The sequence below is a fragment of the Gymnodraco acuticeps genome, unplaced genomic scaffold (assembly GCF_902827175.1).
Source record: "Gymnodraco acuticeps unplaced genomic scaffold, fGymAcu1.1, whole genome shotgun sequence".
Lineage (NCBI taxonomy): Eukaryota > Metazoa > Chordata > Actinopteri > Perciformes > Bathydraconidae > Gymnodraco > Gymnodraco acuticeps.
The window spans coordinates 5,264,912-5,280,285 of record NW_022990295.1 but is presented as its reverse complement, the minus strand read 5'-3'; the positions used below and the strand labels follow the sequence as shown (position 1 = coordinate 5,280,285).

Here is a 15,374-nt window from a genome sequence, read left to right as displayed (position 1 = left end):
GCTGACAGCATAGTCATTTATGTCTTTAGCGTGTAAATAAAAATGGCTGGGCTGCTTTTATGTAAAGTGTTTTATCAGTTTGAAAATGATCAGATTTCTAAGAAACAAACTGTCGGACTGTGTCCACCCCCTGGTGGATATTTTGAGTATACTGACCTGTGCTTATTGAGAATAAACTGCTGCAGTGTATTTAATATAAATAAATATTTCACAAAGATATGATCATTTTTAAAGTGTAGATATTACATAATGTATAAGCTCTACCTGTTCCTGTTGTTGTTGTTCCTGTTGTTGTTGTTGTTGTTGTTGTTGTTGTTGTTGCTGTTCCACAACCACATAGACACTAAGCAAAATGCATTGGACGTCTGCAACATTCTCTTTTTGTTTCACTGGGGGGCAATACAGCCACAAATGTTTACAATATTTACTTCACAAAACAAATAAGCAGATATGCAGTTTCTATAGCGGATAATAATACGTATTATTACAAGCTCAGAAACATGTGACAAAATACAATCTTGTTAATTTCAGGCACGTCAGAGGCTCAACTTTAAAGGTTGAACTTTGAAAATCTCATTAGGTATTCAGATATCACATGGTCTATAAAATAATACTCAATGTAGCTCCCCTCCTTTGAAAAAAGTTGTCCAGCTCTGCTCTGAAACCACATGCAGAACTACAAGGTCCACCCCTAGGGGGGGTGTAAAAAGGTATGGGCTCGAGAGCAGTGTTTCTCAAACTTTTTCATACCAAGGACCACTTAACCAATAAAAAAACACTCGCGGACCTGCTAACTCCAAACATATCCAAAAACACATCGTTTTTCTAGAACAGATTAGAAATTGCCTGAAAATGGTACAAACAAGTAGCAACATGTGTGATGAAGGTGTTGCGCTGGGCTATATCATGCAATTGAAAGTGAAACTTAAGCTCGCTCCATTGGGGAGATATTCCCACGAGAGTGCGGAAAACTTGTATTTATTTATTTATTTAAAATGTGAAATGTTACCAATATACTCACGGACCACCAGTGGTCCGCGGACCACACTTTGAGAAGCACTGCGTCTCGAGCCTCTGTAGTGTTTAAGGACTTGTTAGTGGAAAACAAACTATGAACAGACTTGGCCAGTCACAGTAAACTTCTGTCAGAGCTGCCTTCATTTCAAATTAAGTTGTTGTTGTCTCAGTTCCTGCTGCTGGTGCGCCGTGTAAACGGAGTTGTATTTTCTTAGCGGAAGCAATAAGAACCTTTTCAATTCAATAATTTCCATTAATGTTGGATTCAAGTCGTTTGTTTGGTATGTTGCCGTGTAATAACTCCAGCAAGGCGGTCATTATTGAAGAAAATAATAATAATGAAGAGTCAGGAAGTCGATGTTGAAATTACCGTGAAGCTTTTGAACGCAGCATTGACCTCTGAGGTCAGAGGTCGCTCACCGCCTCGTGAATGTAACGTTAGCTCTGCAGGCTAGCTAGCTTAGTAAAGTAAAATCACAAGCTGTTGCTAGCTGGCCGATGTAACATCGTCGACAGCTGTATTTCTTAAATAGCAGCTTTCTTTTTTGTAACTGCTTAAAACAATTCATAACCTAACTTCAAAATGGTTATTGACGACACCAAGCTGCTTAATATCCTGAAGGGAAAACGGATCAAACTGACCCTCAGGAACTCATCGTACCTCGGCATCGTGCAACGCATAAACGCCAACAAAACGTTGATTTTGGCCGACGGTCAGTAAACAATTGTATTTATTTTATAAAGTTAGCACAAGATTGTTGAGGAGTGAACTCTATAATGATTTCAGTTTAAAATGTATTCGCTCTATGTAGGCTAACATATCAACTTAACTCTAAGTTAACTTGTGTTTGTTGTTTCAGTTTGTGGCAGTAATGGCTGTAAACTCCCTGGCTCTAAAATGTTCTTCGGCCATGAGATCCTGAATGGTGAGTTCACTCATATCTGCAAAGGGAAGGCTGGACTTGACATATTACCAGTGGTGTAAAGTAACTAAGTACATTCACTCAAGTACTGTACTTAAGTACCATTTTGAGATCCTTCTACTTTACAACGGTATCTCCATTTTCTGCTAGTTTGTACTTCTAGCCCACTACAATTTAGAGGTAAATGGTGTTCTTTCACTCAACTCCATTTATTGAATACCTTTTAGTTACTTTACAGATATAGATTAATGATATAAACATAATCAATACTTAAAGAAAACTTCAGTTACACCTGGACTAAATTCACAAACTACCCAGCAGTAAATTAGTTCCACCTTTACCAGCTTTGATAAACATATCAATACATTTGTTTGTAGATATATATATATATATATATATATTATATATTATATATATATCATTCTGAAAAGGGCCAATCTGCATAATGAGTACTTTGAGTACATTTTGATGCTAATATTTTTGTACTTTAACTTGAGTAAGATTTTGAATGCAGGACTTTTACTTGTAACAGAGTAATCCTACTCTGGTATTTCTTCTTTTACTTAAGTATAATATCTGAGTACTTCTTCCACCTCTGCATATTACTATTGAGAAATATCTTAGGTAAAGTTTTGACATCTAACATGGCGTGTTTGTATATTTGAATCAACAGTGGAATTTACCAATGGAGCCAACACTGGCAGCAGGTATGTAATCGTGTCATCTTTGAGAACAACCTTGAATGCACAGTCTATGGTGACAACACACTGTGCTGGCTTTGACTTGCTTTTTAACTCTTACCCCTAATTTCCACCGGGTCCGTCTGCGTCGCGTAACCCCCAGTTTCCAACGGATCGCGGCCACTCTAGTCAATGGGTGCTATTCCACCACACGCGCTGCGTTACGGCTTAGACGCGTCCCAGAAGCGGCTCGGCGCAGCGGCTCGGCGTAGCGGCTCGGCGCAGCGCTTCTCTAAAATTAGGATGAATCCTATTTTTGCCGCAGCGCAGCCGTAAGGTCGGGCAGGAAGGCCCCCCTCGCAGGAAGTGGAAAGTTGAGCATCCGGGCCAGGCCCATCTCCCACATATACTAATTTAGCAGACCCCCCTCCTTCATCACAACACCTCCACTACGATACGCACAATGGACGACGAGGTTTTCATCATGGAAGTGGAAAAACACACTATTTTATATGATGTAACCGATGCTTACTACAAGGACAACATCAGAAAGGACAAGGCCTGGTTTTTAGTCGCTGCAGTTTGTGGAGTGGAAGGTAACAACTACATATTAATGTTTTAAAGTTAATTAATACTTGTAGGTACAGTACAGAGCCATTCAATAAACACAATTTAAACAGACACAAAAATAAAACATTTAACTACGTAGCCTACTTACTTTCTTGTAGAAGTACAAATGTCCAGGATGCCCGAATCAATAACAAAACTGCGAGCCTGCACGCACGACGCTACGCTTCTGAAACGCTTCTGGGACGCGTCCGGTGGGTTATGGGCGCTAGAGGAGGGTCGGACCAAAACCGCGGCGCAGACGGACCCAGTGGAAACTGGGGGTAACGGCGGCGCAGACTGACCCAGTGGAAACTGGGGGTAACGGCGGCGCAGACGGACCCAGTGGAAACTGGGGGTAACGGCGGCGCAGACGGACCCAGTGGAAACTGGGGGTAACGGCGGCGCAGACGGACCCAGTGGAAACTGGGGGTAAACGGCGGCGCAGACGGACCCAGTGGAAGACTGGGTGTAAACGGCGGGCGCAAACGCGGCGCAGACGGACCCAGTGGAAACTGGGGGTAACGGCGGCGCAGCGCGGCACAGACGGACCCAGTGGAAACTGGGGGTAACGGCAGCGCAGCGCGGCGCAGACGGACCCAGTGGAAACTGGGGGTAACGGCTGCGCCACGGTTTTGGTCCGGCCTCCTCCCGCGTCATACCCTACCGGGCGCGTTTCAGAAGCATTTCAGAAGCGGAATGTCTTGCCTGCCGGCTCGCAGTTTCAGTTGATTTGAGCATATTTCCTGGACAGACTACTTTGTACTGACAAAGTTAATAATAATTGTAATATCCCAGTTATAAACGACATGAATCAAAGATGTGTTGCTGTATTTTAGTGGTAAAATCATCATCATTATTCTATAATTTACACAGTGCCTGAAAACCGGAGGAGAACGCTGGCATTTCTCCTCCTACTTGAACGACTACGGAGGGATAGGGTCTGCAAAATGAGTTTGTGTGTATGTATATATATATATATATATATATATATATGCTCTGAACGTTCCACTTCCTGCCTGCCCGACATTACCTTACGGCTGCGTCGTGTCGAAAAATAGACTTCAATCCTATTTCGAGCGGAGCCCAGCGGCGAGATGCTTCTGGGACGCTTCTGAGCCGTAACGCGGCGCGTCTGGTGGAATAGCACCCATTGACTAGAGTGGCCGCGATCCTTGCGGACGCCGCCCTCCTCCGGCGTCATACCCTACCGGGCGTGTTTCACGAGCGTTTCAGAAGCATTACGGAAGCGGAGCGTCGTGCATGCCGGCTCGCAGTTCTTGTTGATTTGGGCATATTTCCTGGACATTTGTACTTCTACAAGAAAGTAAGTAGGCTACGTAGTTAAATGGTTTATTTTTGTGTCTGTTTAAATCGTGTTTATTGTTGTTATTTCCTATTTTGTTGTGTTGTAGACTACAGACATAATTAATAATAATTGTAATAGTCCAGTTAAAAACAACATGAATCAAAGATGGGTTGCTGTATTTTAGTGGTAAAAAAAATGCATTCATCATCATAATTATTCTATATAATTTACACATACAGTGCCTGTAAACCAAAGGAGAACGCTGGTGTTGTCCTTGTAAAAAAGATGCGTTGTGTCATATAAAATCAAGTGTTTTTCCACTTCCAATATAAAAACGTTGTCGTCCATTGTGCGTGTCGTTGTGGAGACGATGTAGTGATGTGAAAGGGGGTCTGCAAATTAGTTTACTTGGGGGGTGGGCCGGATGCTGTCACCGTTCCACTTCCTGCCCGACATTACCTTACGGCTGCGTCGCGTTGAAAAATAGACTTCAATCCTATTTCGAGCAGAGCCCAGCGGCGAAACGCTTCTGGGACGCTTCTGAGCCGTAACGCGGCGCGTCTGGTGGAATAGCACCCATTGACTAGAGTGGCCGCGATCCTTGCGGGCGCCGCAGCCGCAACGCGCCCGTAACACGCCCGTAACACACACGTAACGCGCCCGTAACGCGCCCGTAACACGCCGCAGACGGACCCGGTGGAAACTAGGGGTCACATGCAATGTGTTGTTGTTGCACAGCAATGTCTGTGAGTCCAGCCTTGAAGACCATTTGAATGTGGAAAAGTTTCAACCATACAGGAAGACAATCACATTGGGTGAGTATACAAATAATTTGTCTATGGTGTTTTTGCTAAATCTATATCCAAGCTATGTAAGCATTTTTACTATTGAGTGGATCCTTTACTTTTTACAGATGATGAAGATGAAGGGGAGTTTATAAACTTTGTCATCATAGATGAGTTTCAAGAAAAGTTTGTGTCTGCTGTAAGTTGATTTTAGGTTCCTTTTCTGTTACAAAGATCATTTAAATTGCAAATGTTTCAAGTCCACGTGAGCAAATAACAGTGATGGCATATTTACTGAGACCTGTTGTCTCAAAATCTCTCGATAATGTCTTAAGTTTCTCTCTGTCAGGTGATGGACATCAAGAAGCAGCGTGTGATAGGTGTGGGAGCTGATGGAGTCGAGGTATTTGACCACGGGAGACTGTGTTGGCTGCAGGTGAGAAGCTCTGCATTCCTGCTTTTTTGTTGTTGTAATCCTTCCCTCCGTCTCTAGCTGCCTTGTTTTCCTTCATGAAAATAATATAGATTCATATTTTAAACTGAATGTGTCTTTATTCATTTAGATTGCCACTAAAAACAAGGTGTACCTATTCGATATCTTGCTACTTGGACCTCGGGCCTTTAAGAACGGTCTTTCCATGATCCTGGAAAATAAGCACATGCTGAAGGTAAGCGTTATAAACACACTATAAATACTATTCAGTCAAAGTTCTGATTATTAACGTAACATCTATGCTGTGCATTTTGTACAGGTCATTCATGATTGCAGAGCCCTTGCTGGATGTCTGATTGCTCAGTTTGGGGTAAAGCTGACCAACGTATTTGATACGCAGGTACATGTTCAGTGTACAATGGCCTACTTTCTCTTCTGTATGTTTAATAGACCTTACTTTTTTACCTGCTCTTTTTCTGTTTGTGTTTAGGTAGCAGATGTCATGTGCTTCTACTCCAACACTGGAGGTTTTCTCCCGGACAGAGTCAGCACTCTGCAGCAGGTGGTTAGTCTCCACCTGAAGGTGCCGTCCTCCCAGCTCCTGTCCCTTCAGATGAAGTCACAGCTCACAAAGGTACAGTCACATCTTATTCGAGAACATTTATTTGGTGTATACTAGTGTTTTTCAATACAAAATTGAAATGGCAATATGGATTAGTGTAATTTTTCGCTGGAGGCACTGTTTTTGTTAAAGGCAAAATATGTTCCAAAATATCATCCTGACTTAAAGGGATAGTGGAAATGGAACCTCAAATAGTTTCGTTTTAACTTATATACAAGCATAATTACGTACCAAAACAATCACACCTGATTAAAAAAATATAATAATTGCCTTACGCATGTTAGAAGCACTTTATTGCAGCTTCCCCGAAGTTTTTTAGAAACGAAATGTTCGACTCAGCCAAACCGGAAGTGACGAAAACTTAGGAAGACGATACGATAACAAACCATGGCGTCTATGCAGAATGAACGTGGAAGGGCAAATATACCAGACAAAGAAGAAGGATTGTACGAGGTATCCAGTGATGATAGCGAGTCAGAAACATCCTCTCGGCTTTCCTACGAAAATGTCGTTTTAGGAACTGAATCTGAATCCGGTTCAGTAAGCGACGATGGTGACAATATTGAGCCAGACGATGGACCATTACGTCCTTATTTGTTCGAGCCCGAGGTGATGGTTCACGGCATGGGCAATGGCGAGGATGACCAGGACCAGGCGCCAGATGATGCACCCCTACGCACAAATAATCTTGACTGGTAGGTCCCTAAGCATAGCTCACGCATCTTAAGATCACCTGTAGCCTTTACAAATATTAATCATTGTTAACCAGTTAAGCCCGAAGGTCCCCCCAGTGGACCCCTCCCACAGTTTTTTTTCTCTCACATGTCTCAGGGCTTCTTAACATTTATGAAACTATTAATGTTTCATACCCTTTTAAAAGGTAAGAAACTCCGCTAACTGACAATAAGAACAATTGTTAGCTAGAAAAAACACGAGTAATACCAAGCCTTTGAATTAGCATTGAGCGAAACAATGCTAACTAATGCTAACGCTTTTTTACACACAACACACGGTAGAAATGCCCTTATTACTATCTTAACTGCACAAACAAGATATACGATTTAAAGCTGAGACTCCACAGATTCCACACATGTAATCATCACTGTAAGACCTCGAATTCCTGGAGCTATCAGCCAGAAAAGAGAAAGTAAACAACATCCGGTTCCAAAAATATTACAATAATTACGTCTTACCTTTTTTGATTTGTGATCAAAAGTTGTGTTCAACGGAATAAAAAACGCATCTCAAGGTTAATCCAATGTCGTTGTGTCACGTAGAATTTTTCTGTCGCACTACAGCCATACAAAACACATCTATTCACCATAATAAAGGTCGGCTATTCACATGCAAATGCTATTGAATGTCCGCCATTGTTTGTGCCCGTCTTCCTATGCTCTCGTCATCACCCGAAGATTCCCGACGATTCCCGAAGTATTTCGTTTCATTGAGAGGGCGCAGTAAAATTGAAAATAAAATGAAACTAGGCGCATGAAATAAAAAAAAATAGTTTATTATGCTTATTTTTAATAAAAATACATAAGTTAAACCCAAAATTCGCGGTTTCCACTATCCCTTTAAGTATTGTAATTCTTCAGAGAGGTCCATGGTCAAATCGTGTTCTACAGACTTGTGAAAAGAATATTTATTTGATACAGATCCTTGCAAATAATTACACAATGATCATTTTTGATATATGTTTCTATCAAAATGTGAACAATGATGCAAACAAGATCATTCCCTCTGTCATTGCTAATCATATCCCAGTTTTTATATCAGTCAATAACAAAATATTAAATATGTTTTTCAAATATTTGAGCCAAACTGTATAGTTGCATCTGTATGAACTGTAATCGCTGGTGTGTGTGTTTACAGGAAGAAAGGGAGATGTGGTACAAGCGGCCCTGTCCTGTTCCCCTGCTGAAGGTCATGGCTCTGTCAGTGATCCACCTCCAGCCTCTCAGACTGGTGCTGCTGGATACTTTCATGACGGACTACATTACCCTGGTGGATTCATACCTGTGCAGCAGCCAATACGAACCTGGTGAATTGGAGCATGTCAGCATGGTGGGTAGTTCACAAATGAGCACATGTCCAGGGCATAAATAATTATTCATATAAGGCCCTGCTGCCGGCCGAACAGCTGACTACTCATTTAAGACCAGCCATCGACTTTGTTATATTCAATTTTGATTCTGTTTCAAAACAATGAGAGCATGCTGCAAAACAGCTGGAGAAATATTCCTATGTAGGGCCGTGCCTGATATCAACCAATACAGGCACGATATCAGACACGAGTAGTGAGGGGAAAGTTGTCTTCAGTTTTTGACAAATATTATCTAAATTATTGTCAACAAAGCTAGGGTCGGTTATGTATTTAGGAAAAATGTTGTTACACTTGCTAAAGTACTCTTCACATCCAGACAGCAATCAATAAAGGAAATTCCCTGACAAAAGAAAGACACAAATCTGCTAAGTGTGGCTGTTGCAAGATGGTAATAAATGATGCCAATTGCTTTCATAAAAAAGCTAATTTAAAAGACAAAAGATATGATGCTGAGTTTTCAAGTTTATCAATACAAATGCTCACATGCCACCAATTACATTGTGTCACTGTAATAGTTGCTGCCATAAGAACACTTCCTGATAGGATTTAACTGCTTGAGTCTCACATGTTTTGTTTTTATTTATTCAGTGAATGAGGACTCTTGATTTTGCCCCACATCCCTTGAAATGTTGTTAAGCAGAAATCTCTTTACATGTAGAGTAGACAGAAGAAACAAAAACATCAGTCAGGATTCTTTTTCCTGGCTGTATTGTTTCAAGACAAACTTGGAAGAAAATGTGAATCCATCCTTATAAAAAAACACTAGTCTTCAGTGTTCCCTTTTGCATCCTCAGGAGAGTGTGTTGGAGCTGCCTAGAGAGCTCAGACAGCTAGAGCAAATGCATATCGAGCGACAGAAGTGGGCTGCCGACCGTTTCCCCACCACAGAGCAAGGACTGCTGGCTCGCTTCAACCCTCGGACTCAGTCTCCATCCCAGACCTCCCCTGCAGCGGAGGAGCACGGGCACAAACAGGCAGAGTCCTTTGAACCTGCAGCTGATGAGTCACCTCCACAAGCTGATCCTCCCCTTCTCGAGCCACCAAAGAGCCCTCAGAGAGTCGCCAGTGTTTCTCCTGACACAGCACCTCAGGCTCCATCCCAGACCTCCCCTGCAGCGGAGGAGCACGGGCACAGACAGGCAGAGTCCTTTGAACCTGCAGCTGATGAGTCACCTCCACAAGCTGATCCTCCCCTTCTCGAGCCACCAAAGAGCCCTCCCAGAGTCGCCAGTGTTTCCCCTGACACAGCACCTCAGGCTCCAGTCCCAGACCTCAGGAAACAAATGTCTGTTAACAGTCCCCTGTCTCTCGGTGTAAGCAGAGGGTGCACAGAGGGGCCCATGGACACAATGGGTAGAGGAATGACCTTTGGGAAGGAGCAGTCATCCATCCCAGCCTTACCTGCCATGGGAAGAGGCTTCCTCCTCCAAATCTCACAAGATCAAGTTCCATGTGTGTCGTTTCCTAAAGGGACCAGTAGATGGCAGTAAATATTTGTTTCCGAGATGTGTTTGATGCCAGGTGATTTGTTTGATTGCCAAGCGCTCTAATAAACAAATGTGATGCATTGTGAAAAGTCTTTCGAAAAAAAGGCACTAATATTTAGTTGTTTGGAAGTTCATTCAAACATGTTTGTATTGTTTGTGACTGAACGTTAGCCTGTCTGTTCCTTTTATTTGTGTTGTGTTTCCTTTAGCCCCTAAATCCTTCTCAGTTTATTTTTGAATGAATGATAATTGATTGCATTCTTGACTTTAACATCTAAAAAATGTGTACAAGTCAAGTGTTATTGTTTATTTTTTGCAGAAAATGACAACAAATTGTAGCCTTGGCTTTTATAATTAAACCATACGAGTGTACGCTTAGTGTGATTTATTGATGGTACAGCTTGTCTTCTGTATTGAAGTTATATGATTGTGAAAAAGCAGCGACAGATGGTGATGGATCTGCCTTTAATTGAGCAAAAACATTGTTAGCTGACATTTCTTTAGCTTACAGATGACCAAAGAAAACCATTAGTCTTGGCACAGGCTTAACAGTGAGACTCTGCAGCCTCCGTCAGTGCTGCAGTTCAGATGTACATGATCACAGTTGGTGGCCAGCACCTGTCATGTTCTACAGAAGCAGATCTTATCCATTTAATTTGCTGCTGGAGGTGCCATGCAGACTTTGCAGAGGCACCGCTCAGCCATTTGTTGCCTGGATCATCAGAGGTTGGTGGCTAGGATCAAAACGAGGCATGGCCACAACAGCAGGGCCTTGCCGCTGCACGAATGGGCCCCCATATTAATCACATCTTATTGCTATGGTTATCTTCATGCAGAGACTTGGACGCTTTCCAGAGCTTTCTAATTGAAAGCGTGAAACAGATAAGGTAGGATTTTAATTAACTAGGAAGCAGCCCGGCACAAAGCCTTGCATCTCTCTTAGCAACCAGCTCCTCAGCTTCTGCTAAACACAAACAGGATGGATCCTACCCATATGCCACCTTTAACCCTTTGAAATGCTGCTGTTGCTCAATCTGTATGTGGCTGGGTTCAGCATGGAACAAATGACATGATCCTAAAGCTGATTCACTTGATTAGATCTTTAAGCTGCTGCACTGACATTTTCAGAAGTTATTAATACCTTCTCTTGACTTTTACATGTATATGGAGTATGCATTTCATTTGGAAGTCTTGTAAAGCTACAGAATGGGAGCTTGCTTTATACATGTGCGTCACTCAACAGTGAAGTTGTGAAGGGGGTTAGTGTGTGTAGGGGGGTCTCTGTGGGGCTGTGGAGGACAGGCTCCTGTCATTGACAACCAGATTGGGGCTTTTATTTTAGAGGACATTGCATTTCCTCTCCGTCACAATAATGCCTTATGTGCAGCACTTCCTGTTTCTCAAGCCTGGGAGGAAGGAACAGGGCGCTTGTCACACGGTAGTCACCGCTTCCTCCCCCTGCTCCCAAACTTCAGACAGTGTTGTGTCCTTCAGAGGGGAAAGATGACTGCACCTCCAGCATCACAGCAGGATGCTCCCGAGCTATTTTTGGACTCAAGTCGGAAAGGTAGCGCACAGACATAAACACAAACTTTAGGATGTCCAGCTGTGTTGATTTAGCATCCGAAAATGGTTGCTCAACTGTGTAAGGCCCATTATTGTTTTGACTGAGCAGTGGGAACCTGCGGGCCTGCTGTTTGCTCAAGGTATAATGGAAATAGATCACCCATAAACAATATTTATGACTTTAAAAGAAGACACAGGTTACCCTAAACTTTATTTTATATTTCTGTACTTTCTTTCAACCATAGTATCAAGAGTCATCCAGGCCTCTGGGACATGTACCAGACTGCATTATGGATCCTCTGCCTTATTGACGGCTCCCAACACAAAGGTATTGTGTGTGTTCCCCATTCACCACCACCTTATTTACTTTCCACTATATTACTGTCATACTATAGGCTCCAGTTACAACAAACCCAAAGCGACAAGATATTCAAAACAAAGTTCCTAGGCAACCATCCCATCTCTTTGAGTGTTAGGCTACAGATTTGTTCATAATGAATAGGCTTTTGTTAATTATTAAGAACAAAAGGAGAATTTACCACAAGTTGTAGTCCCTCAAACTGCACCATATTTGGATGGTCATGTTGTTTTCTGATTAGCACTCCGAACCACTTCATTAAAATGCATCGCTGCTGACTAAGTGCACTTTCGGATTACGGTGCATTTCTCTTGCTGAACGCACAGTTTGGACCACTGGACTGTGATTAATCGTATTGTTTGTGAGCATTTTAAATGTTTACTCATGATTAAGACCTGCCACATGGACATTTATCAGCTAATGACTAGCTTCGTTTAACCTGGTAGTTGTCTAGGTGGCAGACTTGGCCAGAAGCAACCTTTTTGATTGGCTTGTTGGAAAAACTCGATCTGTGAGGTCTTACGTGAGTAATGCAGCACAAATTTATGGCCGTATTCAGCAGATCCCAACTGCTGTGGCACAACAAATTAGACGCGTGTCAACAAAAATAATCTCAATTTCATTATTCATGTAACCACATGTAATCCCTTTGTGTGTGTGAGCCTCGAGGAATATAATCAGATATCAGGTTCCACTATGACACTGAACTATATCCCTGTAGCCAATCTTCCATCTGTTAGGAAAAACCTATTGTTGAATCCTGACCCACCCCCTAACCACCACCTCTCCCTCTTTCTTTCTCTCACGTTACAACATGACCCTCTTTTACTCTCCCCTGGTCGTAATCAATGGGAGAATTTAATATTTAACGTGAGAAAGGCTGACAAAACACAACATCAATATGTCAGACAGCTTTACTAACAGTGTGTATGTATTCCCGCAGTCAGGAAACCAAACTCAGGAAGACCCCTCAACATGAACACATTCATAAACAGATGGAGGCACACAATATGCATCTTTATAAACTGCTGCGCTTTGTTTACTCTGGCAGCATGGAGCATCGGAACCTTAGGGCCTCTCCATACTCAGCTGGGACAGAAGAGCTCAGATAGAGGGACAGGTGAGGGTGCAGATGAGAATGTGTATGATGCTGAGAGAGCGGGCCGAATGCATGTCAGACTGCAGCTGGTCTCGCTGTGCGTGCATAACTACATACGAAAACTTTATTGGGGATGCTAGGAGCATCGCTCTATGGATGTTAATGTTGGTTGCCTGGTTGTCCCATCACTTTGTTACAGACCGAATTATTTTAACTGCTCAATGGATTGCCATGAAATTGTTTATGGACATTCATGGTCCCCAGAGGATAAATAATGACCCCCTAAAAGTTCATCTAGAACATTAATCAGGCCAACATTTCGAATTGCCTATTATTTTCCTGCAGATACCCTCAAAACGATGTGATATTCTCATCAGACATAGCTTTTGTAATGTTATCATACTAAACTAAGATGGTGAACAAGGTAAATATTATCTGCTGAATGTCTGTTTTTTGTCAGTATGAGCACGCTGTTAGCAGTAAGCTCATAGCACCACTTTCTCTAAAAAGTTAGTCATTTCAACCATAAGCCTAGCTTTGGGGGGAGAGGCTCGGCAAACAGCAGGATTGAACAAAAAACATCAGAAGAGCAGCTGAACGCTCCTGAGCATTTTGGCCGACACTTAACCAACCGCAGAGTAGCTGGCCTGTTTGCAGTCCCCGGGGCTCAGCACTGCACTGAGAGTATGACAAAACGAGCGGCATGTTAATTATTTGTGCCATGAACATGATGCCAATGACAAGCATGCAAATTAATGATGCAAGCCCCCCTATGAAGCTTTTAATGTTCAGAAATAATGTATTCTTAATTTTGATAAAATAAGGGTATTAAAATGTTGTAAACCTGCTAACTTGGACAAATCTAAGAATGTCCATGTAGCTATGACTTTAGCAAGCAATATCAGATTTTATTTCATCTGTGGCTTTCAGAGATTTTCAGGCTTTGCTTGATTGAGAAAGGCCGTTGTTGGTCAAAGGGAAAGGTGTTTATTTACCAGACATTTTAGAAATGAGTTATTAGAAAACTGGCAACCCCCTCAGCTACAAATGTCTTTGATTAAAACGGATGGGAGATTAGCTTTTGGCAAGTTTGTCATAATTAAAGCCAGCATTGTGTAAGGTGTGTGGGTGTGCACGCACAGATGAGGGGGTGGTTGTAGCCACAGGGAGGGCCTGGAAGAAGAAGGCATGGCGGGGGCTCCCTGTGGCTGGCTGAATTAGTGCCTGCTGGTTTGGCCTGGCAGCTGCTCTCTGTGCCTGGCACACTGTCAGCCTGGCACCGTGGCAAAGGGTTGTCAGGGCCAACCAGCAGACTGTTAGGGAGGCGGTAACACCAGGCCCGCCGAACACTACCCCTCTCACCATAGAAGGCTTTGTCTTCCAGCCATTCTTGCGTTACTTGTTATGGCAATATCATTGGATTAGTATGAGATTAAATTGAGTAATTAAAAAGGGTAAATTACAATCATATCACAAGGGAAAATGTAAATGTCAACCTAAGCCGGTTATGACATTTAACCATAATGAAAAATGTGACCATTAAGCTGTTTTAAGCAGCGTGCCAAAACAGTCAGGTGTCACATTCACTGCGCTGTGCCCCATGATTGGCTGACGTAAAGTCTGTGTGATTCACTTAAGTGAAATTCAATTAAATGTAAACTGCTTTGTCAAGAGTGCTCAACAAAAGCCCTAATTGGTTAATTAAATTAAATACACAGAGCAATGCCATCTGTTTTCACACATACTTGTTACTGAGGTTATAAAATCCAGTACATAGTATGCATTTTATCGATTCCCAGAAATTAAGCCTGATACAATGATGTAATGAAGGACATTTTTAATACCTTGAACCAAACCCAACCTCCAATCTGTATCAATGTTGAATCTAAGGTGGCATGCTTGACATATTTGAATTAATAGCCATTTATCGTGCTATATCAGTATTCTAGTGACATACTGAAAGTGTCATGTGTGCTGCAGGCTGCTAAAGGTGTTTATTGAGTCATAGACAACCCTTGTGTGGGTCTCACCGATGGGATTTGGGGTTGTTCAGGGCCGGCTGGGCCTGTCTTGGCCCAGATGCAGCGGCTTCTGTCCAGGCATGGCACGGGGGTATCTGAGGGGCCCAAACACACCAGCTGCTATCTCTGTGTCACAGACAGCTGTATCTGAATATTCATACAAAGCACAGATTAAAGTGTGCTTGTTTGGCCCCACATGGCGTGCTGGCCAACACGCCCAAGGTGTGGAAGTGGCCAAAGAAGTCATATAGGTGTGTCCACTGCAGGCGAAACTGAAAAGTCCAACGATCCCTGAATCTAGCCTCTGCCCTGGCGAGTGGGGCAGGATAGAGGGGTTAAATATTTGTGGTGTGCTTCCCATAGA

At 42.6% G+C, this 15,374-nt stretch overlaps 2 protein-coding genes across 9 annotated transcripts in view; both read left to right on the top strand.

The window, feature by feature from the left end:
• The first annotated feature begins 1,293 nt into the window (after window positions 1–1,293).
• Window positions 1,294–10,338, top strand: exd1 (exonuclease 3'-5' domain containing 1). Of its 2 annotated transcripts, XM_034221985.1 has the most exons (12): window positions 1,294–1,730; window positions 1,878–1,943; window positions 2,614–2,647; window positions 5,274–5,350; window positions 5,449–5,519; window positions 5,670–5,756; window positions 5,884–5,988; window positions 6,073–6,153; window positions 6,244–6,387; window positions 8,248–8,439; window positions 9,274–9,453; window positions 9,619–10,338. In XM_034221985.1, the coding sequence occupies exons 1-12, from the start codon at window positions 1,601–1,603 to the stop codon at window positions 9,967–9,969; spliced, it is 1,518 nt and encodes a 505-aa protein (XP_034077876.1). In that variant the 5' UTR covers window positions 1,294–1,600; the 3' UTR covers window positions 9,970–10,338. The 2 variants fall into 2 exon arrangements, with proteins under 2 accessions (XP_034077876.1, XP_034077875.1); XM_034221984.1 differs by having other exon boundaries at window positions 1,295–1,730; window positions 9,274–10,338.
• A 1,021-nt stretch (window positions 10,339–11,359) lies between these two features.
• The window catches only part of LOC117550191 (delta-like protein 4), a 35,622-nt gene continuing 31,607 nt past the window's right edge, over window positions 11,360–15,374 (top strand). For 2 of the 7 annotated variants that reach the window (XM_034222556.1, XM_034222554.1), the window contains exon 1: window positions 11,802–11,860. Coding sequence is in view for 4 of the 7 variants with exons in the window: in XM_034222548.1 (XP_034078439.1) it covers window positions 11,470–11,533; window positions 11,778–11,860 (147 nt within the window). In the remaining 3 variants the exon portion in view is untranslated. Of the gene's footprint in view, window positions 11,534–11,777; window positions 11,861–12,941; window positions 13,011–15,374 lie in introns of those variants that run through there. The other 5 variants (XM_034222550.1, XM_034222551.1, XM_034222549.1 and 2 more) reach the window with 5 other exon arrangements.

What these genes read in the sequence shown, in the direction of transcription:
- exd1 (XM_034221984.1), top strand. Translation starts at nt 1,601, where the DNA reads ATGGTTATTGACGACACCAAGCTGCTTAATATCCTGAAGGGAAAACGG. An exon ending in GGAGACTGTGTTGGCTGCAG is followed by an intron (nt 5,757 to 5,883) that starts GTGAGAAGCTCT and finishes TTATTCATTTAG; the next exon opens with ATTGCCACTAAAAACAAGGT. An exon ending in AATTGGAGCATGTCAGCATG is followed by an intron (nt 8,440 to 9,273) that starts GTGGGTAGTTCA and finishes TTGCATCCTCAG; the next exon opens with GAGAGTGTGTTGGAGCTGCC.